General features: G+C 44.2%; 1 protein-coding gene across 1 annotated transcript; it reads left to right on the top strand.

The window, feature by feature from the left end:
- The first annotated feature begins 9624 nt into the window (after positions 1–9624).
- Positions 9625–17735, top strand: LOC149317589 (eukaryotic translation initiation factor 3 subunit H-like). The gene is made up of 2 exons (XM_089518941.1): positions 9625–10256; positions 17546–17735. The coding sequence occupies exons 1-2, from the start codon at positions 10116–10118 to the stop codon at positions 17717–17719; spliced, it is 315 nt and encodes a 104-aa protein (XP_089375067.1). The 5' UTR covers positions 9625–10115; the 3' UTR covers positions 17720–17735.
- The last annotated feature ends 471 nt before the right edge of the window (positions 17736–18206 follow it).

Genomic DNA, 18206 nt, shown 5'->3' with positions numbered 1-18206 from the left:
TATCACCATACCCAGATTGGGATTGCCTATAGCGAGTACCTCCGTTTTATTTGGATTCAATTTAAGTCTATTTTCCCTCATCAAATCCATTACTGACTTCAGGCAGTCATTCAGAGGGGAGATGCCTTCCTTGGTCACTGAAGCTGTCCGAGACATGGAGAAACAAATTTGGGTGTCATCAGCGTACTGATAACACCCCACCCCATGTCTGGATGATCTCACCCAGCGGCTTCATGGAAATGTTGAATAGCAAAACTGGAAAGGAACAACAGATAAGCCTTCCTCACCAGCTACCTCAACATGTAAAAGAATATATCTATACATAAATGTATGGATGTATAGATCTACACATTTGGTCACCAAAATGAAAATTGTAAGAAAGGTAGAGGCTAATAAAACCATCTTCCCTGGATGCATTTTGGAAAAAGGCTTCCAGTGGTCTCCAGAAGACTCAAATCCTTTTCTTCAGTTACACAAGGTTTACCTGACCTGGTTGTTAAACAATTGCCACACGTGTAAATTGTCGGGTTTTGTTTTGAAAATGTGACAATTTGTTTTAAAAATTGTTGAACTGCTCTATTTTTCATGTTATTTCTGGTATCAGATTTTCTGTTAATGAAGTAATACCCAGGAACATATTTATTTTGTTAAATCAGGTATACCTGTATCCAGCATCTGGTTTCCCACAGTGGTCAACCAAATGATACCATTGAGGGCACAAGGAGGATGTGAAAGGAAGAGTACTTTTGTGAGTTGTATATTAGAAACTAGTACTGAATTGCACATTCCCCCCCCCCTAATCTGGAAGTCTTTTATACTTGTACTGAGTAGTAGTGTCCACAAATATACCTGTACTCAGTAGTAGCATCCACGAATACAGTATATGCAATCTCCTTTTAAAGCCATGAAAGCTATAAGCCATGAGAACAGCCCAGAGCAACAAACTGGATAAATTTTGTAGTATGACAGTATTTAATTCTCCTGCTAGTACTGTGGGATAATCTCAAATTTATAGTATAATAAAATTATGGAAGTTGTACTCTAGCTCATCTGGAGGACCACACATTCTAACCTCCCTGTGACAGAGGCTTCTGGTTCTCAGTGGTGCACAGAGAGAAAAGTGCCATGGAGTTCTTTGCACCATGGAGAATTTGAAAACTTCTCTCACAGGGATGGAGAATTTGTGGTCCGCCTGATAAATTAGAGTGCAACTTTCATAATCCCTTCCCATCGGCTACATTAAAAATGTTTCCTCTCTCCTATGTTATCATATTCAGATTATAGAAAGCTTTGTGAGGGCTCAAAAAGCAGGGCACGAGGGGACCATCCATTTAACTAAAGGAAATTACTACAACTTCAGTGCTTCCTATGGAGAACATAAAAGTGTCAAAGCAACTTTTGTTCCAGTTATCATGGCTAGTTAAATAGTGGCTCAGAGTATAATATAAAAATTACTCTGCTGAATTAGAGTTATCAGCTCCTATTTCCCACAGTCCCAACCAGATCACCGTGAAGCCTGCAGAGAAATAAAGGCTGCTTCCTCACAGCAGAAATAATCCAGTATGGCACTTTAACCATGCTATGGAATTCTGGGATTTGTGGTTTTGAGAGACTTAGCTGCCTCTGTCAGAGAGCTCTGGTGCCACAACAAACTACAGTTCATAGGATTTCATGGCATGGAGCCATGGCAGTCAAAATAATTTCAAACTAGATTCTTTCTGTAGTACTGATGTAGCCAAAATCTCATTCATTTTTATTTTCAAATGCTGGCTGTTTTTTGTTTTTACAAAAATGTGTGCTTCCACATGAAAAAGAAGTTTTTAGGGGAACATTAAAAGCTATTTAAGAAGGCAAGTTATATAATCTTGATGGTTTACTGAGCTTGAACAGAGAATTGGAAATCTTGGGACCTCTAAGCGTGAAATTACAACATCTGTCAGGAGCAATCCCTGTTTGCAGAGACAGTCTGCTCTCTCTCATGTGAACTGAAGCATGATACGGCTACGAATGTGGCTGTCACTCAATGTCCACTTATATATGTAATTACAGAAAGCGTCTGGCTAGACTGGCATATGCACTAAAAGTAAATGCAGAAATTTGAAAAACAGACACATGGCATTTTTAACGGAGAACAAGAGCAATTGCCAATGAATTTTAAGTTTTATTATTCCAATCTGAATGAATGCCTGATCTAAAAAAAATATTAGATACATTAGTTTTAGACATACATAAATACTAAATTCTCTCTGGATTGAAAGGCGGGGCTCACCCCAGCTAGTATATTTTAAACAGTGTGTCAAAAACATGTTGATGATGACAAAGTATTGCTCGTGACTTGTTTTGGATACAGCATTTTTAAAGCAATTTGCAACAAGTAAGACAGAGGTGGGCAAAATGCAGAACACTCCTATGCCCCCCTCATCCATTTTATTTTTAAATTCAGAAGGGGTATTTGCCACCTGCTGGAGGCAAGTGTCAAAAATAATATTATCTCAGAGGATCTTGACAGAAAACAAAATGACTCCAGGATGGGTTAGGAGGCATTCTTACCTGATCCACTTGCAATGAATTCTGTGGAAAATATGAGTGTTTTTAACTGTGCAAATCAAACTTCATGAAATTATTAGAACTTTATACTCCCTGGCTCCCTCATTTTGCTACTAAATGATTTTATTTCTTATTGAAGAAGATTTCTGGAAGAAGATCGGTGCTACACAAAGTGCTGGTCCATGGATTGGTGATGGTCTGCAAGCTATTGGCAAAAAAGGAACAGGCCAATGGGCACAACTATGATACTGGTTAGGAAAAAGATTGCTAGTCTGCCACATCAGAAACCCTGAGCACCACAGTAGACCACTGGGTACTTGTTCGGATGGATTAGTTGCTGCTAGAAAAAGAATCCAGTAGAGAGCATACTTTGCTCCAGAGGAGTAGCATCTTGATCCAACCACTAGATTTAAACATACTTTTTTATAATTCCAAGTAATGGTTTCTGGGGGCTGATGAAGTCATTGGATAATCTGATGTCCCATCAATAGATGACAAGATGTAGGACTTTGAGGTGACAGCTTCATCACCTGAATTTATGTGTCTATTCAGAATATGGCCCTGTATATTTCCTTCTCTCGACAAGAGAACTGGGGGTACCACACTCCCACACCTCTACTTTAATAAAGTAATAATTGGGAGTGCTATTGGGTCCCGGGAACCTCAAAAGCAGGTTTAGGGTCTTGCATGCAGCCTGAAGGCCACACTTTCTCTATATTGATTATTGCTTTCCCACGTTTATGAGTGATTTTTGTCACCTATTCCACAAAGTAACATCTGGAAAGAATCAGGTGAAAAAGCTCTTTCCCATGCACTGTTGCACACAATGAATGCAGCGTTTCACTAGAGCGACAAAGCACAGGTAAACTGAGATCATACAGCTGCCTTATGTAAAGTTTTACAAGAGTTAGATGAGGATGACAACTTGCTTGATACAGAGAGGGGGTGAAATTACAAAGTATTCTCCTAGCCGTAGAAGAGGTACAGAATTTTGAGCCAGTCATATTGACTGGAATGGTAACTGCAGTTAAGAAATTAGGAGACCAGGACTGGCAAGGACAGCTATGAAAGTACTGGACAAGATCCTGAAGTCCCCATCACCATGTACAGATGCGAACTGAACAGTGAAGAAAATGGATAGAAAGAAAATAAAACTCATTTGAGAGTGTTGGACTAAGACTCTGGAGACCAGGGTTTGAGTCCCAGCTCTGCCATGATAGCCAATGGGTGATCTTGGGCAAATCGCATGGTCTCAGCCTCAGAGGAAGGCAATGACAAACCTCTTCATAACAAATCTTGCCAAGCCAAATAGGCTTGCCTTAGGGTCAACATAAGTCAGAAGCTACTTGATGGCACACAGCAACAAGTGCTGAGCATACTTTGGATAGCCAAGAAGACAAACAAACTGAATTCACTCTGGAAGCCAAGATGACCAAATTGAGGCTGTCATACATCTGCCACATCATGAGAAGGCATGGCTCATTAAAAAAGACAATAATGCTAGGAAAGTATAGGGCACTAGACTGAGGAAGACCACGTGCCAGATGGTTGCACTCAGTCAGAGAGGGCCTGAGCCTGCAGGACCTGAGCAGAGCAGTGGAGGGCAGGGGTTCTTGGAGGTGTCTCATCCACAGGGCCGCCATGGGTTGAGGTTGACTTGAGGGCAGTTAACAACTACTGTGGCTCTTTCAAACCATATACTGAAGGGAATGTTCACAAATACATGGCCTATAATTGGTTCAGTGTCATGAACACATGAAGGTGCACAAATTCCAGGATCGCTCCCATTTTGTCACCTGTCAGCTCAAACTATTCCTTAAAACCAAGACAGTTTAGGTAGATGACAACCCTCAAGTGTACAGCAACCACTGTTTGAGAAATAAAGTGATTTACATGAGAGCTACAGGCGGGATTAAGAATCCTAGTTCCATGACTGAACCTCCTTAGGCCTTACATGCAGCCTCTGCTCCCTCTCCCTCCTAAATCAACAATTCACTAGTAGACCTTAGAAATATGGAATTGCAATAGGATTTCTAGTTGTTTAAACCAGCCCTTGAGGACTACTATAGTTATTTGCAATATCAGCTATACAAATTCTATACATTTCAGCATTCACTTTCTTTTCCACAGAACACTCTACAAAGTAAATTTCCATTTAACTGCCTTGGCTTAAGCCTAAAATAAAAAGCTATGGATGCAGTTCTAAGCCTGTTTAGCTAAGAGTAAGCCCAATTTAACTAATGGAGAACTATTCCTTGGTTGTTGTTGTTGTTATTATTAGACTAGACTGTAAGTTGCTGGCTGGCATAATGGATGACTTTAAGCTTTAATACTTAAATCCAATCCCTGTACTCTTCAGAGATCTCTGTAATTGTTTCAGTACTGTTTGTTCCAATTCCAATGCTCTGTAATAATTAATACTATGGATTATGCCATCTTCACAGAACCCATTAATCGCTTTTTTGCTGAAAGGCCAAAATGATATACACAGAATTGCCCAAAGATTATCTCACTGGCCCTAGAATTTATCACTCAGTATTACAAATAGTCCTTTCAGGGAACTCTTCAGTTTCCAGCAAACAAGACCCTGACTGAGAAGGCATTGTTAGTTAAAAGAGAAAGAGATAAAGGATTTCTGCTGAAGGGTTTTTGCCATTTCAGATCTTGTAATCAAATAAACTGGATATGGAATGGGACTATAATTAATTTGGGTGGGATCTGTTTGGTCACAGGTGGGAAATGTGCAGGTTGCATACCCAGCCAGACATATGTATGTTTAAGTTTAGCCCAGCTGTCTTCAATTTGTAATAAATAAATAAATAAGGGCATTTTTCACCCCAAAGTAGCCAAATGGCACTCCACACCAGCAGGCAGAAAGAACCTTAACTCTCAAATTTAGCAATTCATGATTTTCAGTGGAAGAAATAACCAAGCGCAATAGAACCTTGTGAAAACAGTCACACATAGCAATATATAGATTGCACCAGTTAAGCCTATATTTAGCTCTCTGCCATTTTTAAATCAACAGGATACTGTATGAGTGTTCAAATATATAAATGAGAGGGACATAAATATGGCTGAACTTATGCTTTCTTGCTTTCTGCTTCTGTATATGGCTTTGCAAAAGAATCAGTGGTTACAGTAGACTCATAGACTGAGCTACAGAGTAAAGTGTACATGGGCTATGATGGCCCCCTACCTTTTGCTCCTGTGTGTGCCCACCATACACACTCACACCGCACACACGCACCCCTCCCTTCTCCAGAGCTTTAAGAATACAATGCTCTGGCTCTGCTGTGGCCTTGAAGGGAACAAGATCATCCTAGCTAGTATCTCTTTGCATTCCAGACTCCAAGCAAATGTAGAGCCAATAAGAAAATGCGTGACCTTTGTGTGGACAGTGAATGCAACCAATTATTTGTTGTTTAGACAATAGCCAATTAACTACCTGTTGTATAATCATGTGTGTGCTAAATAGCCAATTAAGCTAATGCTATGTAAACAATGAACTGTGTTTTACTATAAAAACTTTTGGAAATGGCTATTGGGTGCGGCAGCAATTTTATCACCATCTGCTGGTGTATTGTCGTCTTGGCCAAAATAAAGTGCGTATTGCCTATGGAGATTTCGGTTTCTCGTATCTTCACTGAAGGACACTCCTTTCAAATGAACATGTTGGGAATGTTTCCCTAACATAAACAGGTACAAGTAAATCACTATTATTATTATTATTATTATTATTATTATTAACCTTTATTTATAAAGCGCTGTACATACAATCCTTTTAATTGGACGGTTCCTTTCCCTCAGGCTTACAATCTAAAAAGACATGACACAAAAGGAGAAGGAAGTGGTTGTGGGGAAGGGGATGAGGTTCTTCTCTACCTCCGAAGCCTGGACCAAGGCAGATGGACTGGAGGGAGGGCTTGGCTTCTTAATGGATGGTTAATCTTCTTCCAGGGAGGCCTGTCGGAGCTAGCCTGCCTCACTAGTAGCATAATACATATAAAATGCATAGCAATACAGGAAATGATTAAATAAAACAGGGAACAAAAGAGGAAAGTGGAACGTGATGGGAACGCATTTTACCGCACAGCGCATCCCTTTTTCTTGAGAACTTTCCCAGAACATTTTGCTGTAGTGCATGCGTATTTCGTTTGGAGGACTGTGTAACGATGACATCTCCACTCTGTGGTTGTTTACATAATTTTCCCTGGGTCCTATCCACTCCTTGAGTCTCTGCTTTGGTCTCTGCTTTCTCCGCTGTCTTTCTAGCTTGCTTCGATCGTTCCCTTCATTTCTTAGCTTCTGCTCCCTCGCTGTTTCCCTGGGTCCTCTCCGCTCCTTGAGTTTCAGCTTTGGCCCCTGCTGTCTCCGCTGTCCTTCTGGCTTGCCTCGATCGTTCCCTTCGTTGTCTTAGGGTTCATTCCCACTGGCGGTTTTTAACTGGAAGGAACTGGGAAGATTCGGTTTCTGCCCCTCTGAATGCCTCTGGAAGCAAGTGCCCACTACAAATACCTCAATTGGGGTATTTAGCCCTGGCAGCCACTGCAGCTCTTTAAACCGGTTTGAAAGGAAGAGTCCTCTGCTGTCACTCCAATTCCCCTTTTTGGCAGCTTGTCATCCTTTTGCCTCCTGTTTGTGTGCATGTACTGTGTGCCTTCAGGTTGTGAGCTTCCCTCCCCACTTTAACTCGTGTCTGGCTCTTTGATATGGAATTCTGGGAGTTGTTTGCTTGCTTTTGTGTGATCCTTCAAACAGAGTAGCTTTTGTGGGTTCCCTCCTGGAGGGAAGGAGGAGAGGGTCCTGGGCATCCCTGGCATCCCTGCCTCCTGCAGGCTGACAGAAGCCCCACTGGACACGACACCAGAGGCCCCCACAGAAGCAGCCAGACCCTCTCCCTCTTGCTCTCTGCCCTGGTCCCCTCCTTCCGTTCCTTCTCTCTTTTCCCTCTGTTTTGCCCTCCTCCTTCACTCAGTTTCTCGCTGCTTATCCTTCCTTCTCTCTCCCTCTTTCCAATTTCTCCTTCCCTCTCTCTTTCCCTCCTTTCCTCTTCTCTCCCTTGTCCCACTTTCCCTCCCTTTTCCCTTCCTTCCCTCCCTCCCTCCTTCTTTCCCCCCTCACACACACACACACCTTCCCTCACTGCAGTCGCTCGCCTGCCTGCCTCCCTGCCTGTCATTCTTTCAGCCAATCAGGAGACGGAGGAATGAGAGAACAGATTTGAGAATGGAAGAATACTGCACAGACCTCTTGTGGAACGTTCTGAGAACGTTACAGCTCGCTGGGAACTCATCTAATCCGTCACCTCCCTGGAACACATGTGGAACACATTGGGAACGTTCTGGGAACACGATGGGAACACATATGTGCAGTATACTTAAATGCGTTCCGTTCCCATCGGGTTCCCAGAACGTTCTCAGAACGCAGTGCGGTATTCTCCTATTATTCTACATTCTTGTGGTCCTGTGGTTTTTTTAATTGAAATTCCATTCCAAATGTAAGAGAAATAAAAGATGTCTTTAACCTGTAAAAACTTAATTGGCTTTTTGACTAATTCTCAATATTACGAAGAGATTGGAACCTAAGTTTTATGTCGTGCTTAGCTTTAGCAAAAGAAACGGCAGAAATCAAGGGGTGGAAATAATTAGGAGGGGCAGAAATAGTCCAGTTTGATACCTATTTCAAGAGCTGCGTCTCTATGCTATGAAACAATGGGAACCAGAGCTCTCTTGGAGAGAAGGTAAAAAAAAACCCCTACAATTCCCAGAATCCCATAGCACTGAGCCTTGGAAGTTAAGGTGGCGTCAAAGTGGGTTATTCCTGCAGTGTGGATGCAGCCAATAGTGGGATATGAGTTAAATAAATGAGTGAAGAAGGTTGCAGAAATAGTCCATTTTCACTGCCTTGGCGCCATGCCATGAAACAACAGGAATTGCATGACTGATAAGAGAAGGGCAAGGAAGGAACTATAAACTACACATGCCAAATAAATATATATGTTTTTTGTTATATATGTTATGTTTGTACTATCTTGCTTGTAAATATTTATGTCTTGTCTGAATTTATCAATACATTGCAGTTGCTTGTGGCACCAGAGCTCTCTCACAGGGAAGGCCAAAATTCCTCAGAAACTACAATTCCCAGAAGCCCACAGCGCTGAGCCCTGTCAGTTAGAGCGCACGCGGGGTCAGGGGTCAGACCCTTTCCCTCGGCGCTCTCAGACACACCCCTCCCGTTGCCATGGAAACCCTGCAGCCAATCCCAAGGCGCGCAAACGACCGATTTTCGAACTAAGGATTCCTTAAGTGTAGGACAGGGGTAGGCAAACTTTTTGAGCCGGGGGGCCGGGTTGCTGTCCCTCAGGCGACTGGGGGGGCCAAAGCCGGGGGTGGAGCTTCAACCCTCCGGGGCGGGGCCGTCTGCCGGGGTGGAGCTTCCACCCTCCAGGGGCCAGGCCTCCTCATCTTTGCTGGCCCCTGACGGGGCCCCAGGCCCTGTCAGAGACTGGCAAAAAAGCTGGTGGGGGCCACCAGCGCTGGAGGGCCTCCTGGAGGGCCCCAGAGGCCGCTATGGGCGCCGCCATTTTTTTGCCCAAAATTGCGGGGGAGGTCGCGCGAGACTTCGCCGCCATTTTGCCGCCCAAAATGGCGGCGCCCAGAGCGGCGAAAAGCCGTGACCGGCGGCGGCGGCAACAGAAGCCAGGGGCCAGGCGGTAGGCCTCCACGGGCCGCATCTGGCCCGCGGGCCGGAGGTTGCCGACCCCTGGTGTAGGAGAGGGAAGGAGGGAGCGCGCGCCAAGGGTCACGTGCACAACCCTCCCGTCACCATGGAAACTCTGCAGCCAATCCCAAGGCGAGCACGCGCGCAAACGGTTGAGGGAACCCCCACTAGCGTGAATCAGAGCTGCGTCGCTCTGGCCAAGTAAGCGGGCAACTCTCTCCAGATCTGGATCCTGTTCCTCAATCCAGGTATTTGCCACCAAAAGTGTAAAAACAAAATGAAAACCACCACAGAAACTTTTTAAAATGTATTTTAAAATGCTAAAGAAAAACGCAGCAAATATCCTTTTCAAAAGTTAAAAAATAACAGCCACAGTCTGCATCTGCGCTGCGGAAACGATCCGGTTGGGCACCGCTTTACATGCTGTGGAATTCTGGGAACTGCGATTTTTGTGAGACGTGGACTTCTCTGTCGGAGAGCTCTGGCGCCACAACCGAACTACAGACCCCAGAATCCCTTGTAACAGCGGTTCCCCAAACTGTGCCCTTTAATAAGAGGTTTTGGACTTCATCTCCCAGAAGCCTCAGCCATGGTCGGCCGATGGCCAGGGATTCTGGGAGCCGAAGTCCAAGCTCCCTTTACGGGCACAGTTAGGGGACCAGTGCCTCTAGACTCTCTCTGGAAGAACCACTCCTCTGGGGGCTCTTGGAGGCCGAAGCGGAACCTTTCTTCCTCGCCTTGGTTTCCGGCCGGAAGCTCTTGGCGGAGGACGCACTTCCGGCCCCTCTTCCTTTCCCGGCCGGTGCGCTCTGTCTCTTCCTCTCACGCGGCTCCTTTCCGCAGCCATGGCTTCTCGCAAGGAAGGCTCCGCCGGCAGCAGCAGCAGCACCGGCGGCGGCGGCGGTTCTTCGGGGTCCGGCAGCAAAGCCAAGGCCAAGGCGGCCCCGGGGGAGTCTGCGGTGAAGCAGGTCCAGATCGACGGACTGGTGAGGAGCCGCTTGGAGACCCCCTGGACTCTTTGTCTGCCTCTTTGCTGTGGCATTCTGGGAACTGGGGTTTCTTGTGGATCCAGAGCGGAGCGGAGCTCCTCTCTTCACCCCACAAGAAACCCCAGCTCCCAGAATTCCATAGCAAAGAGCCTCACAAAGAGTCTTTAACTGCATTGAGGACACTGGAACTAAACTATATAGATGGCAAATCGATTGATGGATACCCCCACGAAGGAGAGAGACCTATGTCTGAATATCCAGTAAGGGTGAAAGGTGTGTATGTGTTTAAATTCATCATACGGAAGCGATGAAATGTGATTTCTGGTTCCCTTTATTCAGAGTATACTACAAAAGCTTGGTTCAGCTTGAGAAACTGGAGCCTTTCCAAAGGCGGTGAAGGGTCTAGAAACCATGAAGCCCTATGAGGAGAGACTTAGGGAGCTGGGGATGTTCAGCCTGGAGAAGAGAAGGTTAAAGGATGATATGATAGCCCTGCTTACATATTTGAAAGGATGTCATATTGAGGAGGGAGCAAGCTTGTTTTCTGCTGCTCCAGAGAACAGGACCCAGAACAATGGATGCAAGCTCCAGGAAAAGAGATTCCAGCTCAACATTAGGGAGAACTTCCTGAGAGTAAGGGCTGTTCGACAGTGGAACAATCTCCCCCGGAGTGTAGTGGAGTCTCCTTCCTTAGAGGTCTTTAAGCAGAGGCTAGATGGCCATCTGCTGGAGAAGCTTTGATTGAGATTTCCTGCATGGCAACTGCGCAAACGGTTGAGGGAACCCCCACTAGCGTGAATCAGAGCTGCGTCCCTCCGGCCAAGTAAGCGGGCAACTCTCTCCAGATCTGGATCCTGTTTCTCAATCCAGGTGTTTGCAGCCTGTTTCTCAATCCAGAATGGGGTTAGACTGGATGGCCTTGTGGTCTCTTCCAACTCTACGATTCCATGATTCACTTTGAAATCAAGGTCCCAGTAATTTGCATGTATTTCCTCTGGGAACGCTGCAGCAAAATAACCTGTACTTTCCTTTTCAGTCAGCTCCAGATCTCCCTGCTAATGCTGATAAAACCTAGTTTATTTTGGCTGCAGCGTCTCCAGAGGAAAATCCTGGAGCTGGATCCCAAAGTGATTTAATATAAAGGCCGCCTTTTCTGGGTCTTTCCACATAATTATGCCTTGGATGATATATATAGCTGGCAAGTGTAACAGCTAAGGATGTGAAACTGGGACTTTGTGGTTCAGAACTTGGCTTAATTGGGAACTGGGATAACCTACTTGTGCTCAGACTCAACTTACTATATGTAAAGCGAGGATGGTCATAATGAGCTTCCCAAACAGGACTAGGAATTTTGTAGCAAATTTTAGATTTGAATCGCTTTTGGAAATTGGGAAAACCTGATGCTACTCCAAATAGTTGGTCTGTCCGCATGTGGAAAAGGGTCTGTTTTCTGCTCCAGAACCTTTCACAGGCTGCAGCCCACTGCTGCCCCGTTGCTGAAATTCAGGAGTTAATTAGATAGTTGGATTTTGATGGCACACCAGGGAAATGGCTTTAAAGCAGGCAGGGAGTGTTTTCAGAAGTTGTACACTCCTACAGTACATCTTCCTCATCCATGGCATAAGTACTAGTTTTGCTGTCTTCTCATGTCTTTGCACTGTTGGTTAATTTTAGAAATGAAAATGTCTCCCCATTCTGCCTCCCCAGAAAGCTTTCCTGGCTGTATTAGCTTAATCCTCTTCTGTGTAGAGCCTGCAGAGATAGTGTGCTATATGAGAGAGTCTTGCCAGCCCTTTCTGGCTGAAGCATTTGCTCTCTTTGGATTGGTGTCCTCAGTTTGAATAGGAGATGATGAGTCCTGCTTGCTGGGCTTAGGATAAGGGCAGAAGGACCCACCAAAAGGAGTGTCAAGCTGTCCCAGTTCACTTAAGAAAAAGTTCATTTTATTGCTTTAGTTTGATCACTGCAGTGTGATGGTGATAGTTAATATTCATCTGCATGCAAACTCATAAAACTGAATCTCAAAGCACGTGCTTCAGAAATGTTTCTACATGGAAGTCAATCAGGAGTTTACATGGCAATAAACTTCTCTTGCAGATTTCTCATCCTCATCCCTCAAGTTAGATCAGTTATTTACAATGTCGCTTACTAGAATCTTGAATTGTGTTTCTGTTTTAACCATCCATACCTTTCCCAGTGAAGACTGCCTAAGGGCTTACCTGCCGTGGGTTATCCTAGTGTAATGTTAAGGCTATGGGTGTCCTTTAAAATAATGCTTCAGGCCTTCTGCTTATGTACCTGGTCTCTGGGAGATCAATAAAACTTCAGTGCTGCTTACACAAGATTAATAGCACATGTTGTAAAGGTAAAAAAACTCAATAGCTTTGTTTCCTACGGACCTAGGCACTTACAAAGGTAGCGTAAAAGTGATTGATAGCAAGGAGGTTTTGAGAACGTATAAATGTCTTGCCACTGTCATGTCACATGTTAGATGGCCTGCGAGCAGGGACTTGCAAAAACAAATTCCACTTATGTGGGGCAGTGCAATACAAATTGCATTGAAAGAAGGAGCCACTTCTTTCTTTTACTCTTCTTTCCCTCCTTCCATTAATGTTTTGGATTCTGTAGATAGCCGCTAAAGCCCATTAACAAGTGCAGATGGAACGTGGTTCACTGAGAGGCTTAAATGTAATTGCTAGTGAGTCAGAGCTAGAGTAGGACTATTAAATAACTAGTCTGCATAAATATTGATTTACCAAGTTCCTATTAATTCCTTGGCTCCATCCTTGCCGGCAGTTTTAATAACATTTAAGCTGGTTGACTGTGTTGTAACTCTCTCCTCTTTATTCCATAGAGAAAGGGTAGGCACCTTGAGCCGATCCAAAAGTTGATTTTGACCCCCAGCAGCTCATCACGGACCATGTCCTGGCTGTACATGTATTTTAATATTTCCCCTCTACTACCAATTTAGACACCCCAACGCCTGAAAAATTTCCCCTCACCATTAAGGAAAGATCTGTTATTAGAGTAAAATAACTGTTTGGGGGGATAGCAAAAATGAGGTGGGAATGGATGTGGCCTATGAGCTTTTTTTGCACATAGACTCGTGAACCTAAGGCCTCTTACAGACTGCCAAAATAAAGCTGCTTCGGGTCACTTTGGAGGTATACCACTTAAATGATGCATGCATCCTAAGAGTCCGGAAGCTGCGCCAAAGCTGTGCTCCAGTCTCTAGAACTCTTAGGACGCATGCATCATTTAAACAGCATACCTCCAAAGTGACCTGAAGCAGCTTTATTTTGGCCTGTCTGTATGGGGCCTAAGTTATCTTTCTGGAAAAGCAAGCATGTTGCAGTTGTTCCTAGCATGGAGCCAGCTCTGGGAATAGCTGCTCCACTATTTGAAGCCAGTTGATATTACCCTGAACACTTTCCTTTGAACTACTAGTGGGGGCTTTTCTCCTTGAAGTTCAGAGTATCTGGGGGAGAGCATGTGGATTAGGTTCAAAACACATGTTTTCTGAGGCCCGCTCACCCGCTCTTAAGGTCTCAGCTAGAAGGGCCTGCTTGATTTTTCTTGTTTGCTAGCAGTGTGAGGATGGTATACATGAAAAGCCTTCAAGCCCAGTTTGATTTTGGGGCAGGTATGAATCTCTTTCCTGCATGTCTTCTCTACTAATACCTTCTACCTCCCTTGGCCCTTTTTGGTTTCTGCTCTGTCTTCATGCGACATCTACCCTTTTCAAAATGGGTATGAAACTTTATTGTACTCTCTTTTAAATGGGACTGCAACTGGAAGGCAGAGCTTGCTACTGTTGGAAAAAGTTGGCTTTTGTCATATTTAGTAATTCCATTCAATAGAACATGACAACCTAGCCCTCAGACTGTGTTGAATTTAGGTGCCAAGGCTTGCGATCATTTCCTTGGGAATGCATCGATGCATCCTATAATGGGGTTGCATATCTATTACGTATTTCAATTAACGGAGGGGGTGCTAAAGTATTTGAGCAGAAGGTTAATCCTCATATAAATTTCCTTAATGAAACCTTCTCTTCTGCTTGGCAATTAGTTCAGCTTGAGCAGAAATTTGACTCTGGGTTCTCTTGACTATTTTGGAAGGGCTCTGTATTTGATTACCTTTGCTCTTTTTTTTGAACCTGGCAGGCCCTGCATTCTGCTTAGTTGACGTTATGCTTGTTTTCACATGTAGGCCATGATCCCTACCCCCGTCTGTAGGAAACGTTTCAACTAGGTTCAGTGTTTGGGAGGTGGATGAGAGAGGATGAACATGCTGGCATCTTACCACTTAGTCCTTTCATTTGGGACTAGTGGCCTGCTCTACTGAGACAACAAATGAGGTGGTAGTAACCCAGGTTTTGAGTGCTTTTGCACGCTTGAACCTTGTGTGCCAACTGTGCCTGTTCCTGGAGATGCTTAATGATATGAGCCTTCCAAGCCCTTGAGATCCACAGGAGACACTCAAGTATGATTGGTGGGAACACAAGAAAGGGCCTTCTCAGTGGCTGGCTCTTTACTTTGGAACTTCCTCCATAAGGAAGCTAGAATGGCCACCTCCTTGCTGTACTTCTGGAGGCAGACATGTTAATAATGAAGAGCTGCAATATAATTTGTGTAAATTATATTGTATATTTTAATTGCAACATTTTTAATGCCTAAGTTGCCTTGAGTTCCGGTCCTGGGAAAAAGGTAGAATATAAATAGTAATAGCAATCATCACCACCATTATTTATTTATTTGATTTGATTTCTATGCCATCTTTCCCCCAGAAAGGGACCCAAGGCAGCTCACAAATAAAAAGTCTAACAAACATATTAGAATAAAACAATTAAAAACATCAGCTTAAAACAATACACAATTACGAACATTAAAACCACAATAAAACCACAATACCTACCCCATATAATGAACAACCCATATAAAAGCTATCCCATGGTTACACTTTAAAAACCTGCCTGAATAAAACTAATTTTGCTTGCTGACAAAGGGCAAGCAGGGAGGTGGCCAGCCTTGCTTCTCATGGAGGGGCATTCCAAAGGACGGGAGCAGCCATTGCAAAGGCCCTCTCTTGTGTCCTCATCAGGTGAGCCTTTGATAGTGGCGGGACTGAGAGTAAGCCTTCTCCTGCAGATCTTAGGACTCTAGCAGGTTCATATGGAGAGATGCGGTCTCTAAAATAGTCTGGTCCTAAGCCATGTAGGGCTTTATAGGTCATTACCAGCACTTTGAATTGTGCCTGAAAACGAGCTGATTGCCAGTGAAGCTGTTTCAGCAAGGGAGACATATGCTACCTATAACTAGCCCCAGTCAGCATTCTCACTGGTGTTTTGCACCCACTGAAGTTTCTGAACAGTCCACAGGAAGCCTCACATAGTGTGTGTTACAGTAATCCAAACAGGATGTAATCAATGCATGTGTCACTGTAGCCAGATCTGATGTCCCAAGAAATGGATGCATCTGGCACACCAGTTTTAGCTGTGCAAATGCACTCCTGGTCACTGCTGAGACCTGGGCATCCAGGTACAGGATAGTGTCCAGGAGCACACCCACGCTGTAAACCTGAGATTTTATAACCCCATCCCGCACAGGCAAAATCCCTATTCCCTGATCTGCCATACAACTGACCAGGAGCACCTCTAAGCTTCACTTTGTTTGCCGTCAACCAATCCATTACTGACTGCAGACACTGGTTCCGTACAGAGACAGCTTCCTTGGATTCAGATGGGAAGGAGAGACGGCATTGGGTGTCATCTGCATATTGGTGACACTGCATGCCAAAGCTGCGGATGACTTCTCCCAGCAGTTTCATATTAGAGACTGTCCTATAGTTATCCAGGAGGCAGGATCCAGGAAGGCCTTTTTCAATAATTGCCTTCTTTAGACAGGATGGAAATCTGCCTAACTGCAGTGAGGGATTCACTGGTCCCCTTACCCACTTGGCCAGTCCACGTCTAGCTGCTTTCAAGAGGCAGGAAGGGCAAGGGTCTAGCATGCATGTGGTGGCCCTCACTTCTCCAATGACCCTAGCTCTCTGGCTCTGGCTCTGGCTCTCACTTGTTGTTTTGTTCCTCCAAATCATTTCCGACTATGGTGATCTATAGGGAACCTATCACAAAGGCAAACCTATCATGGGGTCGTGGAACATTTAAATCTGGCACAGCTATGCTCATAGCATACATTGAATATAGGCCATTGATGGACTAAGGATGTATCCCTCTCCCTGATCCTTAATTCCTTGCCATATTTTTCTTCTTCAGTTAACTGTCTTGTCCATCTTCAAACAATGGGATGCTTCAATCATATTTTAATTAAATATTATGTAGTGCCTCAAAATTGCTGGTTAATTGAATTGAGTATCACTCTAAATCTGATGTTGGCCAATGTATGTGAGCCACGGGCCAGTTTCCATCCAGACCCTCATGTACTGAAACTCCCTGAGCAATTCCACTTCCTTGGGGAGCCCTGGTGGTGCAGTGGTTAAATGCCTGTACCACAGCCATTCACTCACTCACAAACCACAAAATTGTGAGTCCAGTACCAGCCAGGGGTTCCGGGTTGACTCAGCCTGGCATCGTTCTGTAGGTCACTAAAATGAGTACCCAGCTTGTTGAGGGCAATTAGCTTACACTTTGTAAGCTGCCTGGTGCATTGGTAAGCAGTATAAAAATGTGCTTGCTATTGCTATAGCTGTCACCATTTTAAGAGAATGGAATTATCTGGGGGTAGTGCAGGGTTTGTAGTGTTTTGAGTGTTGGACTATAACTCTGGAGTTCAGTGTTTGATTCCCAGCTCATTCATGAAACCCTCTGGGTAACCTTGGGCAAATCACATGCTTTCAGCCTCAAGAAACAGCAATAGCAAACCTCCTCTGAATAAATCTTGCCAAGAAAACCCCATATAGGTTTGCCTTAGGGTTGCCATAAGTTGTAAATGACTTGAAGGCACACAAAACACACACAATACAAGGTTGTAGGGTGCTTGTGGAGATGTGTTGGGGATATACCTGTTTTCAGGCATTTTGAGTGCTTTCATTGTGATTTGAGGGCAAAAAATGGAATAGAAATAAGAGAAGAACAAATTGGCCTCAAATCATGCCAGATTTTTAGAATATTTTATTTTTTTGGGGGGGGGGAGTTAGAGAGCTCTGAGGGGGTATTTGGGGCTTCAGAGGCCTCAGAAGTGAGGTCCAGGGGCCACACTGTGCCCAGAGGCTACACTGCCCATCTCTGTTTTAAATAAAGCCATTCTGATCAAAGCTTTTTGTTTCAGGTTGTGCTGAAGATCATCAAACATTATCAAGAAGAGGGCCAAGGCAACGAAGTGGTCCAAGGTGTACTGCTGGGTCTAGTAGTGGATGACAGGCTTGAAATCACCAACTGTTTTCCTTTCCCTCAGCATACAGAGGATGATGCTGATTTTGATGAAGGTAACCATCTGTGGTAACTCTGTAAAATTATTTTTGGGTTTGTTGTCATTACTGTACATGGAAAACTATGTGTGTTGAAGCCCATAGATTGGAAAGAAAAGAGCCCTTAATGTTTCATAGAGAGAGAAAGCTCACTTCAAACAAAAGCATGGAATCTCTACATTATATAAGACTAACATAAAAGTAATACATGGAAGAATTAAAATTCCTTTGCCTCGCATCAGAATGATATCAAGTTAGTCATGAGATAAGCCTCCCTGCAGAGGACATTCCACAAGCTGAGTGCCACAACCAGGTGAAGTGGGCTGGGAAACCTCAGGTCTTGGGGGTCAGTTTCAGAACTGCTGGATTTCCAGTCTGATTCTCCAGAGATGGCCAGGCCTTGTTCTCCATTACATCATTGTTCAGTAGTTTCACAGCTTTTCTGTGAATCTTAAACCATTTTAAAAAGTTGAATTTTTTGTTCTGATGCAAGTTTTTAAAATGATTTGTTTTAGTCTTTGT

The sequence above is a fragment of the Sceloporus occidentalis genome, unplaced genomic scaffold (assembly GCF_023333645.1).
Source record: "Sceloporus occidentalis isolate IW3139 unplaced genomic scaffold, rSceOcc1.0.p SCAF_3, whole genome shotgun sequence".
Classification (NCBI taxonomy): domain Eukaryota; kingdom Metazoa; phylum Chordata; class Lepidosauria; order Squamata; family Phrynosomatidae; genus Sceloporus; species Sceloporus occidentalis.
The sequence above is the reverse complement of the archived record's forward strand: the minus strand, read 5'-3'. Positions and strand labels throughout refer to the sequence as shown.

Bases quoted from the DNA above. Each gene is read 5' to 3' on its own strand.
- LOC149317589 (XM_089518941.1), top strand. From the start codon at position 10,116: ATGGCTTCTCGCAAGGAAGGCTCCGCCGGCAGCAGCAGCAGCACCGGC. The intron at 10,257-17,545 runs GTGAGGAGCCGC...TTTTTGTTTCAG, and splicing joins AGGTCCAGATCGACGGACTG to GTTGTGCTGAAGATCATCAA.